The 22,229-nt window shown below is 30.5% G+C and overlaps 3 protein-coding genes across 4 annotated transcripts; 1 reads left to right on the forward strand and 2 right to left on the reverse strand.

The window, feature by feature from the left end:
• Window positions 1–138: 138 nt before the first annotated feature.
• On the reverse strand, window positions 139–5,279 carry LOC112697699 (uncharacterized). 2 transcript variants are annotated; one of them, XM_025750985.2, is made up of 5 exons: window positions 5,043–5,254; window positions 4,857–4,964; window positions 3,917–3,970; window positions 1,105–1,272; window positions 139–493 (listed from the first exon to the last, which is right to left on the reverse strand). In XM_025750985.2, exons 1-5 carry the CDS (start codon window positions 5,142–5,144, stop codon window positions 371–373), a joined length of 555 nt encoding a protein of 184 aa, XP_025606770.1. In that variant the 5' UTR covers window positions 5,145–5,254; the 3' UTR covers window positions 139–370. The 2 variants fall into 2 exon arrangements, with proteins under 2 accessions (XP_025606770.1, XP_025606772.1); XM_025750987.3 differs by lacking the exon at window positions 3,917–3,970 and having other exon boundaries at window positions 5,043–5,279.
• Window positions 5,280–6,628: 1,349 nt separating this feature from the next.
• Window positions 6,629–11,121, forward strand: LOC112805969 (protein neprosin-like). Its single transcript, XM_025848284.1, has 7 exons — window positions 6,629–6,673; window positions 7,752–7,838; window positions 8,146–8,433; window positions 8,575–8,736; window positions 9,511–9,564; window positions 9,657–9,806; window positions 10,738–11,121. The coding sequence occupies exons 1-7, from the start codon at window positions 6,629–6,631 to the stop codon at window positions 11,119–11,121; spliced, it is 1,170 nt and encodes a 389-aa protein (XP_025704069.1).
• A 3,270-nt stretch (window positions 11,122–14,391) lies between these two features.
• LOC112697694 (protein EARLY FLOWERING 3) lies at window positions 14,392–19,669 on the reverse strand. Its single transcript, XM_025750978.3, has 4 exons — window positions 19,060–19,669; window positions 17,556–18,250; window positions 15,827–15,878; window positions 14,392–15,686 (listed from the first exon to the last, which is right to left on the reverse strand). The coding sequence occupies exons 1-4, from the start codon at window positions 19,264–19,266 to the stop codon at window positions 14,655–14,657; spliced, it is 1,986 nt and encodes a 661-aa protein (XP_025606763.1). The 5' UTR covers window positions 19,267–19,669; the 3' UTR covers window positions 14,392–14,654.
• Between the last annotated feature and the right edge of the window lie 2,560 nt (window positions 19,670–22,229).

Consider the following 22,229-nt stretch of genomic DNA (forward strand, 5'->3'; position numbering starts at 1 on the left):
CATTTGATTTCTGTGTGTCAAAATGGGAGTGGAAAACATGCAGATACTTTGAATTATCAACCACCACAGGGGTTATGGCATAAGAGGTGTCTCAGAGGTTCTCATCATTAAGAAGGTAATTCAGATTAGACAAAGACATCAATCAACATAACGCAACTTACCAAATATGAAATAAAATGTGCTTCACATCGATCACTTGGAAATAGGAAGCTGTTTCTCCCCCCTCCAAATACATCATGGTTAACATGTATAGTTTTAAGGTTCTCACGAATACAGTGCCTAATTACAACCAAAGGTGAGCTTAAAAGGTAAAACATGGAACGGTCGATTTTATGTACCCGGAAATGAGCAAACAGCAAACTAGTTTACTCTACTTCACCACCTCAAAAGTGGAGCGAAGATTGGATATCGTGACAGGGCACTCTCCTTTCTCATCATAATCGGCGAAGTCTCCACTTGACAAGTCAATATTTTCAAATCTGGTTCCCTCCAGCTACAAAGGTACAACTTGCATTATTCGAAAAATACAAAATAGGCACAAACGTGGAAAATTTATGTTGTCAAAAAATATGAAGCATGTCAAAAGTCAAAACCTCAAGTAAACAATGAAAATCAGATGAAGGATTACAGAATTTGCTGATAATCTCAACAATCATGAAATCAGAAATAACATATCCAAAATGATTTGGATGAAAAAACAAGATGACAAAGCCAATACCTAAGGAAGTGAAGATAGATATTTCCGCATCAGGGGAAAATGATCAACTAGTACAACTTTGCATGAAAGGGGGTCTGGCTCTCACTATAAATTTATTTTGAACCTAATCATTATTGCTTATAATTATTACTTTTGTTTCAGCACAAAAATTAATATTCATGCAAGTTTTGAGTTCTTAAGTAATTTTCAAGCATAAGGGATAACGTATATCTAGTTTTCAACAGTAAACATAAACCCTGATAATGTTCACTTTTACCACCTTAGAGAAAAGCTGTATGAGCTAATTGCAGTATTTAGTTGATATATCAGCAACACTGAACTATAATAGGAAATCACACATAGTATACCACACTTAGAAAACAATGAGCAACAATAAGGAGACTCACCGACTCAGCTTTCCATCCATCAGCAAATACAAAATCCACCGGCTCATATCCCCTACAGTCAAACAACATCAATGGAGCATACTTCCCTGACTGACTTTGTGAATGAGTAAGAGGTTGGCCTCTTCCTTCAATCATTGCCACTGTACCATCCCTGCCACAGAATTTGCACTGCATGCCAAGTAAAAGTTAGAGGTGCTAAATGAAATAGAATTCCACTCAGAATTTGCACTGCATGCCAAGTAAAAATACCAGAGCTACATATCATTTGTTCTCCAGTGGTGCACTCATTCAAATCAATCTTATTGAAATGAATTCAATGGAGACTATAGCCATCAAAAATCAACAGCAAAGTTTGTCCGACTAGATGACATCAGTGCTAGTCAAATCTTGTCGATATTAAAACCATTACGATCAGAGTGATACAACATTTTTGAGTCAAGTACCATGCCAACTCCATAAGAATTCATAATTTGTTAGTTCATTACTGCCCTTATTTATATTGCTAATTACTAACTAAATAAATAAATCCCTAACAACCCTTAATTGGCCTAAAACTACTGGGCTAATGGGCTCTGGCCTTCTAGTCAAAGTTCCCCCTCTATCTCTAGCTATTAAGACTATTGTCTATCCTGTAAACCTCCTTAATGGGGCCTCTCACATGTCTTCTACACATTTAATCAAACAGAAAGCATGAATAAAATTATACGGTAAATAGGGGCAAACTGTATTAGCTCATTTAATGGAAGATTACAACCAAAGTAATTGCTGGGTAGCACAGGTTACAAATTTGGTCATGCAAAAATAACAAGAGTTGATCTATTTTGTTGAATTGAATCATCTAAAAACACAGTTAACAAAAATAAAGAGCTGAAGAGTGATTAATTGTACCTTCCGAACGTAATTGAGGATCCTAGGGCAAGGAAAAATTCTGGGATAAGGCTAAATGAAACAAAATTCCTCTCAGTCTTAACTCTTAAACTAAAAACGAGCTTATATATATATATATATATATATATATATATATATACTTCGAAGTTGTCAAGTCAATAAACATGAAAATTCCAGTACTCATCGAGTCTACAACCACATGCAAGAAACTATTTAGATAGATAACTTCAGAGACACCAGAGTTGCATATTCTTCGTGTTCCAGAGCGCAGCATAACTTCACAGTTCAAAAATACCAGAGCTACATATCATTTGTTCTCCAGTGGTGCACTCATTCAAATCAATCTTATTGAAATGAATTCAATGGAGACTATAGTCATAAAAAATCAACAGCAAAGTTTTGTTCAACTAGATGACATCAGTGCTAGTCAAATCTTGTTGATATTAAAACCATTACGATCAGAGTGATACAACATTTTTGAGTCAAGTACCATGCCAACTCCATAGGAATTCATAGAATTCATAATTTGTTAGTTCACTGATGCCCTTATTTATATTGCTAATTAGTAACTAAATAAATAAATCTCCAACAACCCTTAATTGGCCTAAAAATACTGGGCTAATGGGCTCTGGCCTTCTAGTCACTGTTCCCCCTCTATCTCTAGCTATTAAGACTATCATCTATCCGGTAACCCTCCTTAATGGGGCCTCTCACATGTCTTCTACTCATTTAATCAAACAGAATGCATGAATAAAATTATACGGTAAATAGGGGCAAACTGTATTAGCTCATTTAATGGAAGATTACAACCAAAGTAATTGCTGGGTAGCACAGGTTACAAATTTGGCCATGCAAAAATAACAAGAGTTGATCTATTTTTGTTGAACTGAATCATCTAAAAACACAGTTAACAAAAATAACAAGAGCTGAAGAGTGATTAATTGTACCTTCGGAGCGTAATCGAAGAACCAAGTCCAAGGAAACTTTCTGGGATAAGGCTAAATGAAATAAAATTCCTCTCAGTCTTAACTCTTAAACTAAAAACGAGCTTATATATATATATATATATATATATATATATATATATATATATATATATATATATATATATATATACTTCGAAGTTGTCAAGTCAATAAAAAACGAAAATTCCAGTACTCATCCAGTCTACAACCACATGCAAGAAACTATTTAGATAGATAACTTCACAGACACCAGAGTTGCATATTCTTCGTGTTCCAGAGCGCAGCATAACTTCACGGTTCAAAAATACCAGAGCTACATATCATTTGTTCTCCAGTGGTGCACTCATTCAAATCAATCTTATTGAAATGAATTCAATGGAGACTATAGTCATAAAAAACCAACAGCAAAGTTTTGTTCTACTAGATGACATCAGTGCTAGTCAAATCTTGTCGATATTAAAACCATTACGATCAGAGTGATACAACATTTTTGAGTCAAGTACCATGCCAACTCCATAGGAATTCATAGAATTCATAATTTGTTAGTTCACTGATGCCTTATTTATATTGATAATTAGTAACTAAATAAATAAATCCCTAACAACCCTTAATTGGCCCAAAACTACTGGGCTAATGGGCTCTGGCCTTCTAGTCACAGTTCCCCCTCTATCTCTAGCTATTAAGACTATCATCTATCCGGTAACCCTCCTTAATGGGGCCTCTCACATGTCTTCTACCCATTTAATCAAACAGAATGCATGAATAAAATTATACGGTAAATAGGGGCAAACTGTATTAGCTCATTTAATGGAAGATTACAACCAAAGTAATTGCTGGGTAGCACAGGTTACAAATTTGGCCATGCAAAAATAACAAGAGTTGATCTATTTTTGTTGAATTGAATCATCTAAAAACACAGTTAACAAAAATAACAAGAGCTGAAGAGTGATTAATTGTACCTTCTTCTGAGTGTAATTGAGGATCCTAGTCCAAGGAAACTTTCTGTGATAAGGCTAAATGAAACAAAATTCCTCTCAGTCTTAACTCTTAAACTAAAAAAGAGCTTATATATATATATATATATATATATATATATATATATATACTTCGAAGTTGTCAAGTCAATAAAAACGAAAATTCCAGTACTCATCCAGTCTACAACCACATGCAAGAAACTATTTAGATAGATAACTTCACAGACACCAGAGTTGCATATTCTTCGTGTTCCAGAGTGCAGCATTCACCCTTATTGAAAGAATTCCACGAAAGCTATATCCATTAAAACTGCAAATAATATACTGGATAACATCACCTTGCGACTTGCGAGTTTCCTAATAACATATTAACAAATTACCATCATCGTCACCAACAGTCTTGTCTCACTCCGCAGGGTCGACTAAAAGGACTAGATGACATCATTGTCAGTCATAATAAATCCTGTCTATGTTAAAACCATTGTAACATAAACCATTCAAGCTTTTCACATCAACAGCTAACTCCAGTAGGAATTCGCTGAACTCAACTTCACTATTCACAATCTTATTTTCGACAACGCTAACACCCTTATATCCAGTGCTAATAAAACTAACTCACTCCGAAACAAAAACCCTAAGGAGTCTGAAGTCTGAAGTCTGAAGTCTGAACCGAACGGCTTGGCTTCTAATTATAGTTCTTTCTTTCTACTTCTCCCTCTACCCTCGAGATATCAAGATTTAAGCCTATTCGAATGAAGAATCTATGACGTTAACACATATATATGCTGCAAGATTTAGAAATTCAAATGGAAGAAAAACAAATAACATCAAATAACTGCAACGAAACACAATTGATCCATTTTTCTTGAATCGAAACATCTGAAAACACAGTCAACAAAAAGAAGTGATTGAAATTGAATTGTACCTTCTGAAAGAGATGAGCGATACCTCTACTCCTGGGAATAGTAATGGTCTCCTTCAAAGAAACACAAGTCTCTTTCTGGCTGACCTCACCGCAGTTTCCACATTTGACCTACAGAGAGAGAAAATGGGAAGTGATAAGAAGAGAGAAGCATGGAAGAATGGAATTAGGGGAAATGACGAGAAAGACCTTGAACATATAGGGGAAGTCAGGGTCATTGCAACCAGATTGAGGTTGAAGATCGGTTAGGTTTTCGAGATCGGCGGTGATCATCAGCATGAGGAGCACCATTTTCGTTTCTTTCTTCTTTCTTTCTTTTTTTTCCGTTGGCGTCAATCGCAAGCGAGTTTTCTTCTCTCTAAGCTCGCTCCCTCGATTCTGTAACACTTTCTCAAAATATATTGTTATTCAATTTATTTTTAGTGTAAATTTATATTTATTTTTTATTAAATAAAGTAAATACTAAATTTTTTTATTAGGAGTGTACATGGGCCGGGCTATATTGAATTTAGCTTAATTTAAATCTGACTCAAAATATAGATCGGGCCTAATTTTTAGACTTTAACTCGATCCTAATCCGATGAAACTTACGCACTTTCGGGACGAGTGAAATCTGGATAAAAATCGGGTCTAAGCATGTAAAAATCACATAATCTCCAACCATTATTTCACAATTCACTTAGTAAAATTCATTTACAAAAATATAATAAGAACAAACCTTTTCTCTAAAATTAAAGCATAATCATAATTAATACTAATATTGTCTAATAACACCAAATATTTAAATCAATACAAATAATACAATATTATGCATTAGTATAAAGTCTTATGCATTTTGAACATAAAACATTAACATATAATCTTATAATGACTAATAACACAAAATATTAAAATTTACAATATTTAAATTCCACATAAAAATAGCCATTATCTATCACTAATAATACAAAATATTAATTAATTCGATTTATATATAAATATGTTTTGAGACTTTTATGTTGATTTTTTTTATTTGAGATATTCAAGTAATATTGATATGTATTTGGTTTAATGAAGTGAATTGTCCTTAAATTTAATATAAACAATTAACTAGCTACTTAAAAATATAGACTATCTTCAAAATTGTATCAAAAATTTACTTAGTATTTAATTTTTCTTAAAATAAAAGATATAAAACCATTATAAAATTCTTTTAAAAAATATTTGTCCTGTTAATCAAAGAATGAAAAGATTTGTATATCCTTGTTCTTTAAATTGAGTGGGTTTAACGAATAGTTAACACATGAAGATAAATAAATAAATAAATAAATAAAGGTCTAATTGCTCTGTCAATTTTTATAATTTTACTGAATTTTTAATTAGGTCTTTATATATATATATTTTTTTTATTGTGTCCATGTAGACCTGTACTATATTAGATTTTATAATTAAGTCTCTATCGTGACAAAAACGTTAAAATTAACGGAATATTTCATTAAACAAAACGAATATGTCTAATATTTGACTGAATATTTTATATAGTTTAACAAAATATTCTGTTAATTTTAATATTTTTATCACAATAAAAACTTACCTACAAAATTTAATTTGGTATAAGACCTAATTAAAATATATATATATATATATATATATATATATATATATATATATATATATACCTAATTTAAAAATTTGGAAACTATAAGGACCTATGAAATAATTTAAACCATAACTAAATAAATATGCCATATACTTAGCTAGTTAATTATCTTTAGACGAGGTAAAACTCTACAACTATGAACATGTTTGTATACATTGCAAAGATTATGGCTTTTGTGCATGTAAGTTCAAAAGTTAAAGTAATTATGATATCTGTTTATTCCTTCCATTACCATGATTTCAACTTCATGTACATATTTCAAGTTTGAAATTATGAATAATGAAAAAAGGAATAATATATATCGTTCTATATATATTAATGAATTGATACTCAATCTTCTTAAATCATATTATTTATGAAGATACTGGATTCCTAAAATATGATGAAAAATAAAAATATTTTTTAAATTATCCATTATATCTAATTTAAATATTTGCAATTTTCTTTTAACTTGACAAATGAGTAAAGACTAAAAAGGAGGTACCTGATAAATGAAGCATGCTTTTCATGCCAAAGATCCAATTAAAATCATCATAAAACAAAAGTTGAATGACATATTTAGATGGTAAATCATGCAGTCATCACTGACTACTCACTCATTATATTGTTAAGCAATAATGTCTTATTTTCTGGTTAGTTCATATCTATATATATGTTTCCAATAAATAATAATAATTAATGGCACATAACACATATGTTTTCAAACCCCAAATCATATCCTTGTCTTCCATTTCAATTATATTGTCTCAAATAATATAATAATCACCAATAAATAATATATATAGATAATCTTTTATCAAATTAAATCTTGATGGATTATTCCAAAATAATTTTCATCTTTTTATTGTTGGGCCTAGCAATCATAGCTCAAAGTTTTGTAAACCATGGTGGTGCATTCTCCAAACAGAAGGTTTTGGAAGTTGAGAACAAATTGAGACATCTTAGAAGGCACTCCTTGAAAACCATCAAGGTAAAAAAAAAAGTATTTACTAATTAATAATAATTATTTTTATACTCTTCAAATTAATTATTTAATTATATATTGCATGTGATCGTTAGAAGAAAAACTAGTACATGCTTTTCATATGTTTGTCAATGATTAATCAAATCCTCTACAGCATTTACATTAAAAAGTAGGTAATTAGTTACTTTGTTAAGTTTCTCAACATTTTTAAGTTGTTTTTAGACAAGATGCTTATTACTAATATTTTGGTGCTAATTAATCTCACTAACATGTATTGCATGACTAATAATTGTAGAGTGAAGATGGGGATATTATTGATTGCATTGACCTTAATAAGCAGCCAGCTTTTGATCACCCTGCTTTGAAAGATCACAAAATCCAGGTCACTATATATAATATATAATTTGTTTATAATTAATTATTTAAAAAAATATTAGTAAGCTTCTAACTGAAAATTTTGATATAGTATACGAATTAAAAATTTAATAAAATTATAAAGGCCGACAGAATAATTAAACTTTCCAACATCTTTTATGTAGTTAAAATTATAAAAAATGTCTAATTTTTTTTTTATTCCTCAATGGAAATGAATGTGCTTTTTAGTTATTAAAAAAATTCTGAAATAATCACATCCTTGATGCACTACATTATTACCTACTAATTAGTACATTTATTTGCATATTAATCAGATGGCTCCCACTAAAAATTCAGCAAAGAAGGAACCTATTGAATGGACCAAAAGTAGAAGCAAAACAAAGGATGCTGAAGATTCATTATCATTGAGGGTGTTAACTTCCCAAATATGGAAGAAAAGTGGAACATGTCCAGAGGGAACAATACCTATTAGAAGAATAAGAAAGAATGACATGCTTAAGGCTCCTTCAGTTGAAGAATATGGAAGGAAGAAACCTAGCTTCTCTCCCTCTAGACAAGTTCATGAGAATCTTGACTCCTATGTACCACTAAGAAACCACTCTGTGAGTCTATTACAAATACTAATATATTGATAATAATATTAGTGTAAAATATTTGATATAGTTATTTAATTAAATTTAAATTATATATAACAAACCAATGATGCATAGACACAATAGCATGTACCTAATATATATATACAGAAGGCAATATTGTTCGCAGTAGGGTTCAGGTACTTGGGAGCAAAAGCAGATATAAATGTATGCTGGCCATTTGTTGAGAAAGATGATGAATTCAGCACTGCACAGATTTCTCTCCTCACTGGCTCTTATATTCACTTTGAATCTGTTCAATCTGGATGGGCGGTAATTCATTCATTCATAACACAAACTAACATATATTATCGAAAACAATATGTATATCAAAATCTTTTATCAAAATCAGTCACTAATATAAAAAATATATTATAATACAAAATAATAAAAATATATATTAAAATAAATTAAATAACATATATTTATATAAATATATAATAATTAATTTTAATAATTAATTTTAATATATAAATAATATTTTTTATTAAAATAAATAGTTTTTTTAGCTAATTCTAATTTAAATTGTTGAAATAAGTAGTTTCATGACATAATATGTATCAGTATAATTTTAGTTAATATTTGTTACCAAAAAAACATATATGAAAAAAAGAGGCTTACAGTATATGCACAATTCACAATTATTTGAAACCCCAAAAAGAATTTTACGGAAAAGAAGGCAACAATATTTTTTATTAATTTAAATTTTTTTACATAAGTAATGAGTTTGGACAAATTCAGGGGCGGTAGTTATTATATAGTAAGGGGGGAATAATGGCTTCCCAAATTAAAATTTTTAGTGTATAAATTTTTTTAATTTTATTAGTCCCCTAATTTTAATTCTCTTATTACTTGTACGTATAAAGTTCGAATAATAAATTTTGCATGATAAATGGTCACCAACAGACCAACTAAAGTGCCATTTTTTTGTTAAACATGCTAACTGCCTCATGCGTCAATTTAAAATTATATACACCAAGTTGTGTTTAATTTTAGGCATTTTTAGCAATAAATTTCAATCCTTTTATTTGTCTTTAATGAAAACAGGTCAATCCGCGTGTATATGGTGATAGACAAACTCGTGTGTTCGTATATTGGACGGTAAGCATTTAATTTTAATTAATTATTGGGTTCTATATAAGGATCCGATAAATAAATGTTAATTGAAAAATAGTTACATGATAATAATGCAGGCTGATGGTTCAAACAAAACGGGTTGCTTTGATCTAACTTGTCCTGGTTTTGTTCAAACTAGTAAAGAAATTGCATTAGGTGCTGCAATTTATCCAATCATTCCAGTTCCCGGTGACCTTCCATACGATATAAATATTTACATCTATAAGGTCAGAATACTTTATATCAAAATAAAACCCTAGTTTTAATTTAATTTGTTATTATCCCTATTACATATTATTTGAGTAATGTTAGGGCATTAAATTTTTTTTTGGCTAATATCGTTCAAATTTTTTAAAATTATTTTATTTATCCTAAATATAGACCATAAATTATAAATTATAAATCATAAAATCTAAAGTTAGTTAATATTGACTAACTAAAAATTAGTTTTGTATGTTTTTTTATATTATTTATTGAAAAGATATAGAAAATTAATGGTTAGTTAGTTGTTGACATTAAAGGTGTTCATGGGACAGGCCGAATTTAATTAGACTTCTAATCCGACCGTAAATGGTCACCAAGTATATTTTTGTCCGAATTTAATTAGACCTCAGATTCGATCCTAAAAAGTATATACAAATTTTTAAAATTTTATATATTAAAATAATAAAATTTTATTTTTGAAAATTAAATTTAATAAATATTATATCCTATTTATACCAAAATAAAATATTTTAAAACAAAACAATACCGTATAATATAAAAAAAATTAATTAAAGTATAAACAAAATATGACATTACTAATTTTATTTTAAATTATAAAAAGTAGTCTTAGGTCGGATCGGACGGACCAAAGCATAACTTGGCCCGACCCAAAAGGGTGAGGGAAAAGGAGGGAAGGGGGTTGAGCTTGACAAGCATGCTTGAGTCTGGACCGGATCTTGAACACCCGTGATCAATATTATCTAACTTTAATATTTAAGTTTATAATTTGGAATTTACACTCAAAAGTCTTTGATTTAGAATCTATAATTCAAAATAAACAAAATAATTTTAAAAGAATTAGTTGATGTATGTTAACTCAAAAAAAGTTAATTATCTGAAATTGCTCTTATTTATTTAATCGAGTTAATTAATTTAATTTCCTTATTTATTTAGGACATTTTAACTAACAATTGGTGGGTGCAATATGGAGAGAAGACAAACATAGGGTATTGGCCAGCAGAGCTATTTGAAACATTATGTTACAATGCTGATTCTGTGGAATGGGGTGGTGAAGTTTATAGCTCTAAGATTTTACACTATCCTCACACTAAAACAAACATGGGCAATGGTAAATTTGGCTCACAACCCAACTCTGCCTACTTCAAAAGGATGAGAATTCATGATAACTCTGAATCTTTGAAGTTTCCTGAATATGTTGATCCCTACTCTGATGAATATAATTGCTATGATGTTAGGTTTCTTGGGGATTATGTTGAAGATCCTGAGTTATATTATGGTGGTCCTGGCTCAAGTGACTATAATTATATGTGCCTTTAATTTGTTTTTCATATAGTTGTAGCCATTTATTATGATGTTAGAGTTAATTAATTCATTATATGAAGCATATTCTAGGTTATAGGGCTTCTAAGAATACATTTCTTTAATTTGCATTATTTATTATTTTCTAAGGTTTATGCTTTAATTATATCTAAGCTTATGTTGCTTTTTGTTGTTTGTTTTGATAGTTTTTACTTATTAATATTTTGGCATTACTATATTTATATTGATGTATGTCCAATAATTAAATTAAATACTATTTAAGTGGGTAAAAGTACATGATTAGGTGTCAATGAGATATAACTCAAATGACATAGTCTCCTCATATTTATTTAGAAATTGCGGATTCGAGTCTCCTTATCTTGAGTAAAAAAAAAAAAAAAAGTATATAATTAGGTCAATGTAATGAATGCAAGCTATATATGTTATCCTCCTTTAATGTTATATACTCATTCTTATTAACATTTTACTTTCTTTGGTTCTTTCAAGTTTGACAAGTACTTAATATATATGACATTACTGAAAAAAATTGCTGTAAAAAAGAACGGAAAAAAAGGAAAAAGAAAAGTTCAAACTTGACATGATGAACCCTGCATAAATTGATTATATTAATATTTTTTAGGTTTAATTAATCAGTAAATATTTATAGTCTCAATAAAGTTTTAATTAAATCCTTATAGTTTAGAAATTTGTAATTGAATATTTGTATTAGATAAAAAAATTAATTAGATCCCTTTTAATTATATTTTATTAAAAAATACATCTTTTGAAATATTTGTTTTGTATTCGATATAGAATGACTTAAGAGTTAAGAATTTTCAATATTCTAGTATCATTGTATTTTATTCTTAAAAAAAACTCAAATTAGTAAGAGTTTTTTTTAATACAAAATCTCTATTACAAATTTTTAAACAATTAAAATTAATAAGAAATGGACAAATAAGTCTTTGACCTTTTGATTCGCAGATATTTAAATTTTCGAAGATTTAAAAATACATTTAAGTTTCTGACATTTTTAAAAATTGGACATATCAATCCCTCATGTTCACTTGAGTCTGTGAGACTCAACGAAAAAATCAAACTCGTTGTAGTGATCTGATTAATACGGATGCACACATGAGAGGGTTTTTAAAATTGGACAAATTTGACTCAGGATCGATATGTCCAGATTTTGAAGAGGTTATAAATTTAAATGTATTTTTAAATTATCAGAAACTTAAATGTCTGCGAACTAAAAAGTCAATGATTGATTTGTCTTTTTTCAAAATTAATTAAAATCTTAGTAAATGTTAGAGATAAACAGACCAATTAAACTTATTATTATTTAAAGAGTGCTACATATATAATTTTGACAAATCGGTCATGATCTCTCAAAACATTTTTATCAGATTATCCAAGTAAAGAAATATTCGAGTAGGTTGATAGGTGAAAATATGTATCAAAATCATCATATTTTTCATAATCTCTTACTTTTCGGTATGTGACTCTGTTGAAGGAATAAGAAAATTCTCAACAATATTGTACAGAGGTCAGAACTTGTTCTTATTATTGTGTAAATAAATATGATATATTATCCCGTTATTAATTAGTCTTCTCCTAATAATCGCTGTTTGTTTTTCTTGCACTTACCCAAGAATAAAAAAAATTAAGGTCTTGTTCCTTGTTTTAGCTTTGAGAATATTTTTTTTATATATTAATTTATTTAACTTTATTATAAAAGAACAACATTAGATATTTTCTATCATAATTATACATCCACAGATTTATTCTTCTTTAAACGAGTCTTTCGTAAATTTTATAAATTTTTATTTAATCATTGGTTCCATTTAATTTGGCACTTATTAATATAGCTTACTATTATTTGGTATATCATGCAGACACCTAATGCTACCACTACTTTGCATTATCCAACCCTGGCGTAAAGGTAAACTAAACACTTGATTCCTTAGAATATTAAACAAATTATTTTTTATCTTTAAAATTTGAGATAATTTAATCATTTAGCTATATTATATTTTATAAAATTAAGAATTAATTTATTACTTTTTCTTAAATGTTAGGAACTATTTTATTCTTTAAAAAACTAATTTATTTATCTAGTAGAAAAGAATTTGTTAAGAATTTATTTAAAGTATTATTCAATAAATTTAGCGGTCAATAAAAATAATAAAGCAATAAATAATTTAATTTATATCTTCTCAAGAGAGTGTAATAATTAATGATGCTTCTATATACTTTGTTTTGCATGATATTTATTTAGGATGCCCTCTTTACTCTCAACGCTAAAGGAAGATATGATGGCATGGAAGCAGACATAAATGTTTGGAAACCAATGGTGGCATCAAAATTGGACCTAGTTCAGTTTCTATGTGGGTTCAAGCAGGGGATTTTCCCAATATTGATATTGCTTACATGAAATTATTATATCCTTTTTTCAACTTTCATTGATATTTCACTCTAGTTTGTGTGTCTTTTATTTCACTATATTAGTGATATGTATTAGTATTAGTTATTACACATTTAAATACCACATAATAATTAGAGTTTAATTTGATATATTGACAGTGTAAAATATTTTACACAATTTGCAATTACAACTATTCTATTAGACGATCATTCATACGGTTAATGAAAACTAATGCAGATAGGCGTAGCTCCGCATTTTTATCATGACAACAATAATAAACCTAGATTTACCACATTTTGGACGGTAAGCACATACAAGCAATTGCTCAAATATCTTTTAAAAATTAAATGAGAAATTATTCTTTTATCATTTACTATTATATAGTAAATCTAATTGTATGAAATAAATTTTTTAATATTTATTTGAATATGAAATGTCCTATTTTGAATAACTAATTACTGAGGATGTTTGATTTGCAAGTATATTTCCAGCTTCCAATTTTTACCACACACAATTTTAAAAATGAAAAACAAACACCAAACATAGAAATTTCCAAAATTGAGTGATAATTTGCAATGATGGAGCCATAGAGGATTAGCACTATGTGAAAATTGGAAATGTAGTAAAATAAAATAGCCCTTGTTCTTTTTCTAGTTTCTAGAATATGAAAATTATGGTAGTTATGATTATGCAAATCAAATTATTGACTTGTTTATATTTGGCCTTTTATGCTTATAACTCATTCAGTAAATCAGTAGAAGAAAACCCATTTAAATTAAATCCTAATAAATCAGATACACGATTGGATCACTAAATCGTCCCTAAATGTCTATTCGTAAAAGTTTACAAAATCAGATACACGATTGGATCACTAAGGTAAAATCTAATATAAACGATAAAATGAAAAAACAAGTATATAAGTAGACAACATATATTAGTGTTACATTTTGACCAGTTTTGATATTCCATAAACATATTATATCTACATATGATATAAATATGCTTTGTAATTTGGTCAAAGGCGAAACCTATAGTATACTTAGCCTCTTACATTCATTTGTCACATCATATATATCCGACCATAAAAAAGACTTGCAGAAACCGATGGAATTCCATATGCTGATTATTAGGAATCATACCTTTTTCTCTCTTCTTGAATTGATAAAAAGATTCTAGCAGCTGATTCTGTTGCAGATCTTCGGTTGTGAGGCACCACTTTGATCACCCTAGTCTCCGATCTAGTTTCGTGAGACTGATTGGTTCCATCTATTACCACCACAGGATCCACAAGGGAAGGTGAATTTGCTTCTCTTGCTTCAGCAACTTCTTGTGTTGTTCTAGTCTGTTGTGCCGTTTCATTAGGACTATTCGTGGAGCTTCCTTGGAACTCGCTATCCTTTGGTGTACGAGATTTCCCAGCAAGCGATGCAGATCCGGTTCTCTGTACCGGCTGATTAGAGGAGCCTTGATTATGAGCAGGGAAATCCATTCTGTCGGCTGATGAATGACCATTTTGAAGATGAGAACCTTGTGCCATGAACTGGTTTGCCTGTTCAACGGCCGACCCTGACATTGCTTGATTGTTCATAAATGGCATCCCATAAGGAGGGAAGTAGGCATGACTTCCTGGAGGAATGTAAGGCGGGACCCCAATTGCTTCGTGCGAAGCCGGGAGTCCATAGACGGGATTCATGTAAGTATTGCTCATAGGAACCGGCCCAAGGGGTCCAAATCCTCCACAAAATGACCCAGTAAATCCCGGTCCGGGATATGGCTTGTAGACAAGCCCTTCAGAAGGAGTCATAACAGGAATCAACCATTGATGCCCAGGTGACGGATTGAAACACATGGGGGCCATTCTATTATCAGCGGCACCACTGGCTTGGTGTGGATCTCCTGGAGTAGAAGAGTAATTCAAATGGTGGCTACCACTTTTTTGGGACGAAAAAGATGCTTTCCCAACTGCATTCTCAGCTGAACATTCCATCTTATGGTTTAACTTCTGGGAATCATCCTTGCGCTTTAGATTTTGTCGCTTAGGTTCCACAAGTTCTTCCAGTGAGAGGTTTTTAGTAGTAGACCCCTTCAAAGGGATCTTTCCAATGAAAGCAGCATCTTCAATCAGAAGTTCGGGCGATCCAGCAATCAGCTGTTGGACCTGTTAAATAAAAGAGAACCAATCAGCACAAACCAAGTGGAAGGGCAAAACTGTGTGCTTGTGCAAGCGAGCAAGATAGGCGAACAAGCTTCCAATTTAGAATAGTGCAAGGCACTTAGTGTTGGAGATTATGATGATACCTTGATCAGTCTGTGCAATTCAAACACTTGGACTGCAAATATTCTCTGTTGACTGTACAGAGGAATGGGAGTTCAATCAAGACAATTGCACAAAACTCGTCCGGTGTGGAACATTAGACACAACAAAATAAAATAGAATGGACAAGAAGAAGTGAAAATTCTAGCAGTCAAAATAATGTGAAATTCTCATGTGACACTCCATTTCATCAACAAGTAACCACTAAAATCAGAGGATCTCTAGTCTTAGCTAATCAATTAAGTCAAAAAATCTACCATTCATGTACTCAAAATATTTCATATGTTCATAGAAATCTTAAGAGGACTATTCCACAGAGATTAAAATATATTAACTACACATTTATAACCATATTTGTTTCCAAATTCAATATTCCTATTGTTTACTCATAGATTGCTTCAGTTTAAAAATCTAATACAAATTAACAAAATATAGCTAATATCGGACAACAAATTATAATATACAAAAGTAATATCTGTCCACTCATCTTCAGCATCTGCCATTTCTAAATCAAAATATAAAGATCTCACAATAAAAAGCACCCAGAAAATCCAACCCTTTGAAATCTAAAGCTTTATGGTTATCTTTCTTTCAGGAAGAAGAAAGCACATATACAGCAGATAAAAAAGGCATCTAATCGATACCAGAAAACCCAATATTATGATTAGTCTAGACCCCTCAAGTCATCACAAAACTCTCGAAGCGTCCCTACCATACTCCCTGGGATCATCCTGCATATACTTGGTCCCCTTCTTAGCCCAAGTCCTTCAGTGTAATTAAGGGCAAGTGTAGTAAGGGGACTTGCCCCAATGGTCACATTGAGAACCAAAGTAAGAGGAAACCAAGACAGGAATATCCAAACAGTGAATCATGAGATGATCGGCTGTCACAAGGGTCCCTCTCCGACATAGTACAATATTTAAGATTGCTCAATGCCCTGTTATAAAGATGATCCAGTACCCACCATAGAAACATTAGTAAGACTTTGAACAAACAGAAAAACCAATCTAGAAGGGACCCCAAGAATATTTAAATTTCCTTTTTTCAGAGTCACATTTTCTTTTATGCTATAACCAATTTGTAAATTAGTTTAAAAGGTGTGTGACTTCTGAAAAAAGAGAGAAAAGAGAAATTTGAGAGAATGTGTAGAATAAAAAAAATTAAATAACAAAGGCAGAGTTAGAACTCATAACTAAAACACATATCTTAACCATATTGACTAATATGACTAACAATGCCCAAAAGAAACTAATGTGGCTTAAAATTTGCAACGGAAGACAAGAAAGCAGAAGCTTTAATTAGAAGCCTGGAAATTCACCTTTCTATCTACCTTCCAAGGGTAAAACTTTCACATTCCAAAATTATACCAAATATCTTAAATATGCATGCAAAAGAATAGGAGAAGGGAGAGAAAATCTCATCATACATCAGAAATCAAACTTCCACCAAATCTAACTTAGGACTTGTTACTTTTTTTTTGTTGGGGGTTGAGGGGGGTGTTAATTTTGAAATCCTGGCAGACATAGAAATTAAATTATCACTTCTTTTATGAAAAATCAGACTTATAAAATTCACAAAACTCAAGAATTAACAAGACACTATTAGACTTGAGCATATAATAATATGCATTTATCATGTAACACGGTTTCACAAAAATATGGTTAAAAACTACCAGAGAGGCAGATGCTACTAATAATTTAACATGAGACTTACTTGGCAATTTCTCGTCTTGCTTTAAAGAAATGTTTTTGACCTAGTATCCCTACAACATCATCAGTACTAACTCTCAAGGTTGACGAATTTTCTATACTGGAGATTTTGGAAATGTCATCACTGTCATCTAAATTCCCCCCTTGCATTGGGCCACCAATCTGTGTATCCTGACATTCAGGATCATTGTTATCCTCTTGTGGACTAGTTTGGTTTTCTGTCAAGATATCGCCGTGTTCATCATCATTGGTTTGTGAGCCAGCAACAGACACTGGCCATAAGCAAGCATCAGCATGATGTGATCTACTAATATTTGACACAAAACAATCTTGATTAGGAATTGTCTTTGTTTGACTTAGACCATCAACGGTTTCCCTTGATGATATGTCTCTACAAGACATTACTGGCTGTTGTCCATTGGAGATTATTGATGGATGTCTTTCACTCCTCACCATTGGAGTGAGATGTCTCCCATTGGAACTTTGAACTGTTTCATCATTTGATTGACCATTCCTTGAGTGAACATATACAGGAACCATGAAGTCATCATCATCTACCTTTCTCCTCTGTTCAACTTGTGTGGACGGAGTGTTCAGGTTTGCTCCATCATATTGGCGAGAACTATAACTTTCTCGACGAGTAGATGCTTGAGAAGGTTTATGAACTGGGAATGCATAGCTCCTCTCAGGACCAGTCCCCTGCAAGTAAGTTAAATCAACTTATGTTTGCAATACATAAAAGAAGCCATTCATGAACCTTCAACGAGCAGCTTATATTGTTGACATGGTTAGTTCGTCACAAAAATCAGAGTCTTCATGGCCAAGTAGGGTTGTCACATTCTTCTACTTTCAAAACAGAAGTTGAATTTAAAACATGCAATATTAATAATTGGATATAAAAGTATCTACAAGCCTTCTCCTCAAATCCATAAATACAGTGAGGCCACATAAGAATGTATAACAATTGACATACGCCGAACATAAAACTGTTATACGTTCCTACATGTTTGGACGAGCTGTTGGAGGGAGGAGTGTCAATTCCCTTCCACCACAATTGATTTTGGCCATTTAAATCATGTTTGGTTTTTCTCAACTAGAATAAGTTCTTACCTCTAAAATTGACTTTAGAAGAAGTGCAAATATTTTCCTCACACAAAATCACTGTTAGAGAAGTAAATTACTAAACATAAATGACTTCACATAAAAATCAATTTTAACTAAACCAATTCTGTCAGAATTAACTCTACCTACAATCAGTTCTAAAGAAGTAGAACCATACACATAAGATTTTTATATCTCAAATCTCAGTTCACACACACACACACACACAAAAGACAATAATTTCCAAGATCCTAGGAATTACATAAAAAAGTGAGGATTGCCCCAAAATTGATTGATACACAACAAGTCATAGTCTCATGCTAGAATCAACTAAACAAACAATCTCATGAGAACTATAAAAAGTGGATCACAATAACCACAACACAAAATCGAAGCAATAATTATACCTGGCTTGAGGATGATGGGGTACTTGGATGATTGATTGGTAGAAGACGCTGGTTGTTGAACCTTTGAGAAGGAACACTAAACTGTTCATAAAGTGCCATCTTGTTCCTAGGTGGTGCTCTTGGCCCTCCTTTCTCTGTATCATTCACATGAAGCCTTGGAAACATTGCTTCCCCAACAACCTTCTCTTCCTCTTTCCCTCTCTTCATTCTCCTCTTCTTCTTCTAACCTAAAATCCTCAGAGACAATTACACAAACACCTTAAGTGCTTAACACCCCACAACACGAAAAAACACCACCGAAACAAGGCATAACAACAATTACAACCTCAGACCCAAATCAAAGCGATTAATAGCTCAATAGCTCAATAATACCCTACAAACACAAAAGGAAAAAACTTAAGTCTTTAAATTGTGTGAATCTGGAAGTTCGGAACTAATTGAGACACACATGAAGGTATGTGATTGAAATTAGAAAAGAGAATGAAGATGTGGAAGTGAATGGGTTTCTTGTGGAAATTTGTGGGTGTGAAGAAAGAAGAAATTTTGAGAGGTGTGAGAGGCTATTTAGGGATACAGAAGAAGAGAAACAAGAACATCATCTGTGTCCGATAAAAAGGGTAGAGAGGAAAAAAACAAATAATAATTAAAAAAAAGTGCGGTGTTGTGGGGTCCACTAGTATCCAACTAGACTATCTCTTCCCAGTTCCCACACTTAAAAATTTTTTTTTACTGGATTTTCGTTTTCGAGAATGTTCTCTGTTTTTATTTTTTAATTTTCGCTAATTATTTTAGAGTTTAAATTTAATTTTGATGTATGGAATCATTTTCTTTGTCAATATAATTTTAACTAAGTCACTAAATCTAATTTTTATGGTGTAATAAATATATGTATATTTTTTTATAAATATTATATAAATTAGCGTTTACGGTATTAAAAATTTAAAATCTAAGTATAAAAGATTAACTTTTTTATTATTATATATAACAATATTTTAAAAAACAAGTCTCAAAAATATTAATTTGCAGAATTATATAATTTCAATTTTAATTATTTAATTAAAAAATTATAAATTAATGTTTTTGTTATTGTGTTATTATGAATTTCAATCAAAATCCCGAACAATAAAATTTGCAACTTTTTTTAATTTATCATTATGAAATTTTTATGTTCAATTAAAATAATTTATTAAATTAATGTAAAAATTACTAAAAATATAACTTAAATTATCTATAAATTGTTTTATATAATACTTATAGATCCAATTAAATATAATTTAAAACTTTTATTTGTTTAATGTTAAAATATAATATGTGTTAGATGTATAAATCTTAAATCAAGCCTAACTAATAGATATAATTTTAAATTTTAAATAAAATCATAAAATTATATTATTCTTTTTTCAGGACTAACCCACAATTGTAAAGATATTTTATAAAAAGTTTTTTTTTACTTTATATTATTTAGATGAAATTAGAAATTATAAAATTAAATTAATTTAATTCTATTTTTTTTATTAGGCTGCGGTGGTACACGTTTTAAATCAATCTAAACTGTATTAGATTTTTTTTTAAATATCCGTCCTAATTTAATATTCATGTAAACACAAGATATGAATTTTAAGAGTTATATTATATACATACAAGTCTTTTTGACTTACAAGTCTTATAAGTTGGGTCAAATTCAATAGAAACTACGTTCACCCACAGAAACATGTTAACACGCGTATCACATTTCCAAAGCATGCTCATTCACCATTATTAACGACTCTTCTTCTTCCTCAATGAAAACCACAATAATCATTTTTTTTGCGTTTTTCCTCCTCCTCCTCTTCTTTCTTCTTTTTTGTGTTTCTCCTCCTTTTTCTTTGCGTGTTTTATCTTCATAGTCATTTTTCTATTATTGTTGTTGTTGTATTTTTTCCCTCCTTCTCTTTCTTTTGATTTTGTAATATTATGTATTTTTTATTTTCTTTTTTATTTGTTTTTTCCTCCCAAGAAGAATTATGAGAATATGAAATAAAAAGATGAAGAAGAAGCAGCATAAAATGAGGAGGAACTTATCAGAATAAAAATACACTCAAATATCTTCATGTTACATCCAAATATTTTCGTGTTACACCCAAATTTGCTGCAAATACAGAAAAATGTTTCCTCTAATGCTGCATTTTTTCTTCTTTTTTTTCCTTATTTTTTTCTTTCTTTTAGTTAAATGAATGTAAATTCATCTTCTTCCAAGTAATTTTGCAATATTATGTATTTTTTCTTCTTTTTTGTTTGATTTTTTTGTTTTTATTCTTGTTAAGAGAGTAAACCATAAAGAAACTTGAGAAGGTAAAACAAAAAGGAAAATATGAATAAGAAAAAAAGAAGAAGAAGATAGTGATTGTAACACCCTACCATAGAAAGTCTTATGCTTAAGTCATAAAATCGAGGTGGCAAAGTATTACGATCTCTAAAAGTAAAAATATATATTAATAATAGTTGAAAGAAATTTTTACCGAGGAGCCTTTGAAGGAAAGATAAAACAAAATGTTATACCGAAAAACGCAACACTCACGTGAAAGTTAGCGTAAAACAAATAGAATAAGAGTAGAGCAAAATATATATACATAAGAGGTGACTTCCAAGGATACGGATAGCAAAGCTTCTGACTCGGTTAGTGAAGTTAAAACCGATCAGAGCATATATATATATATATATATATATATAACTCAAAATACTGTTTCTAAAACCTGTTTCTCCAAGTAAACCTCTAGTAGGGACAAAGCATAATATATACATAGTGGAGAGATAAATGTATCCATATATACAATACCAAAACATAAACCCAAAACTCAAGAATCCTTCGCTGACAGATGCTCCCAGAATGCTTCAGCGAGGTGCCGCTTGACCTACATCTGAAAACTAAAAAATATGTATGGGTTGAGAACCGGAGGTTCTCAGCATGCTAATGGTGCCCACATAACTAAAATATAAGGTCATGGGAAAGTCGAAGGCGATCTTAGAACTTCCGACAATAAATTCAAACTTAAAACTAACATTTTAAACCATAAACAGGGTGAGGTATCTAAGACTTTTTGGTTCCATCTCAAATTCTAACTTAACTCCTAAGCTCATCATTCCTTTCTCCAACCCTCCAAAATACCGATGAACAGACAAATAAAACAGAC

Source organism: Arachis hypogaea, chromosome 16 (assembly GCF_003086295.3).
Source record: "Arachis hypogaea cultivar Tifrunner chromosome 16, arahy.Tifrunner.gnm2.J5K5, whole genome shotgun sequence".
Lineage (NCBI taxonomy): Eukaryota > Viridiplantae > Streptophyta > Magnoliopsida > Fabales > Fabaceae > Arachis > Arachis hypogaea.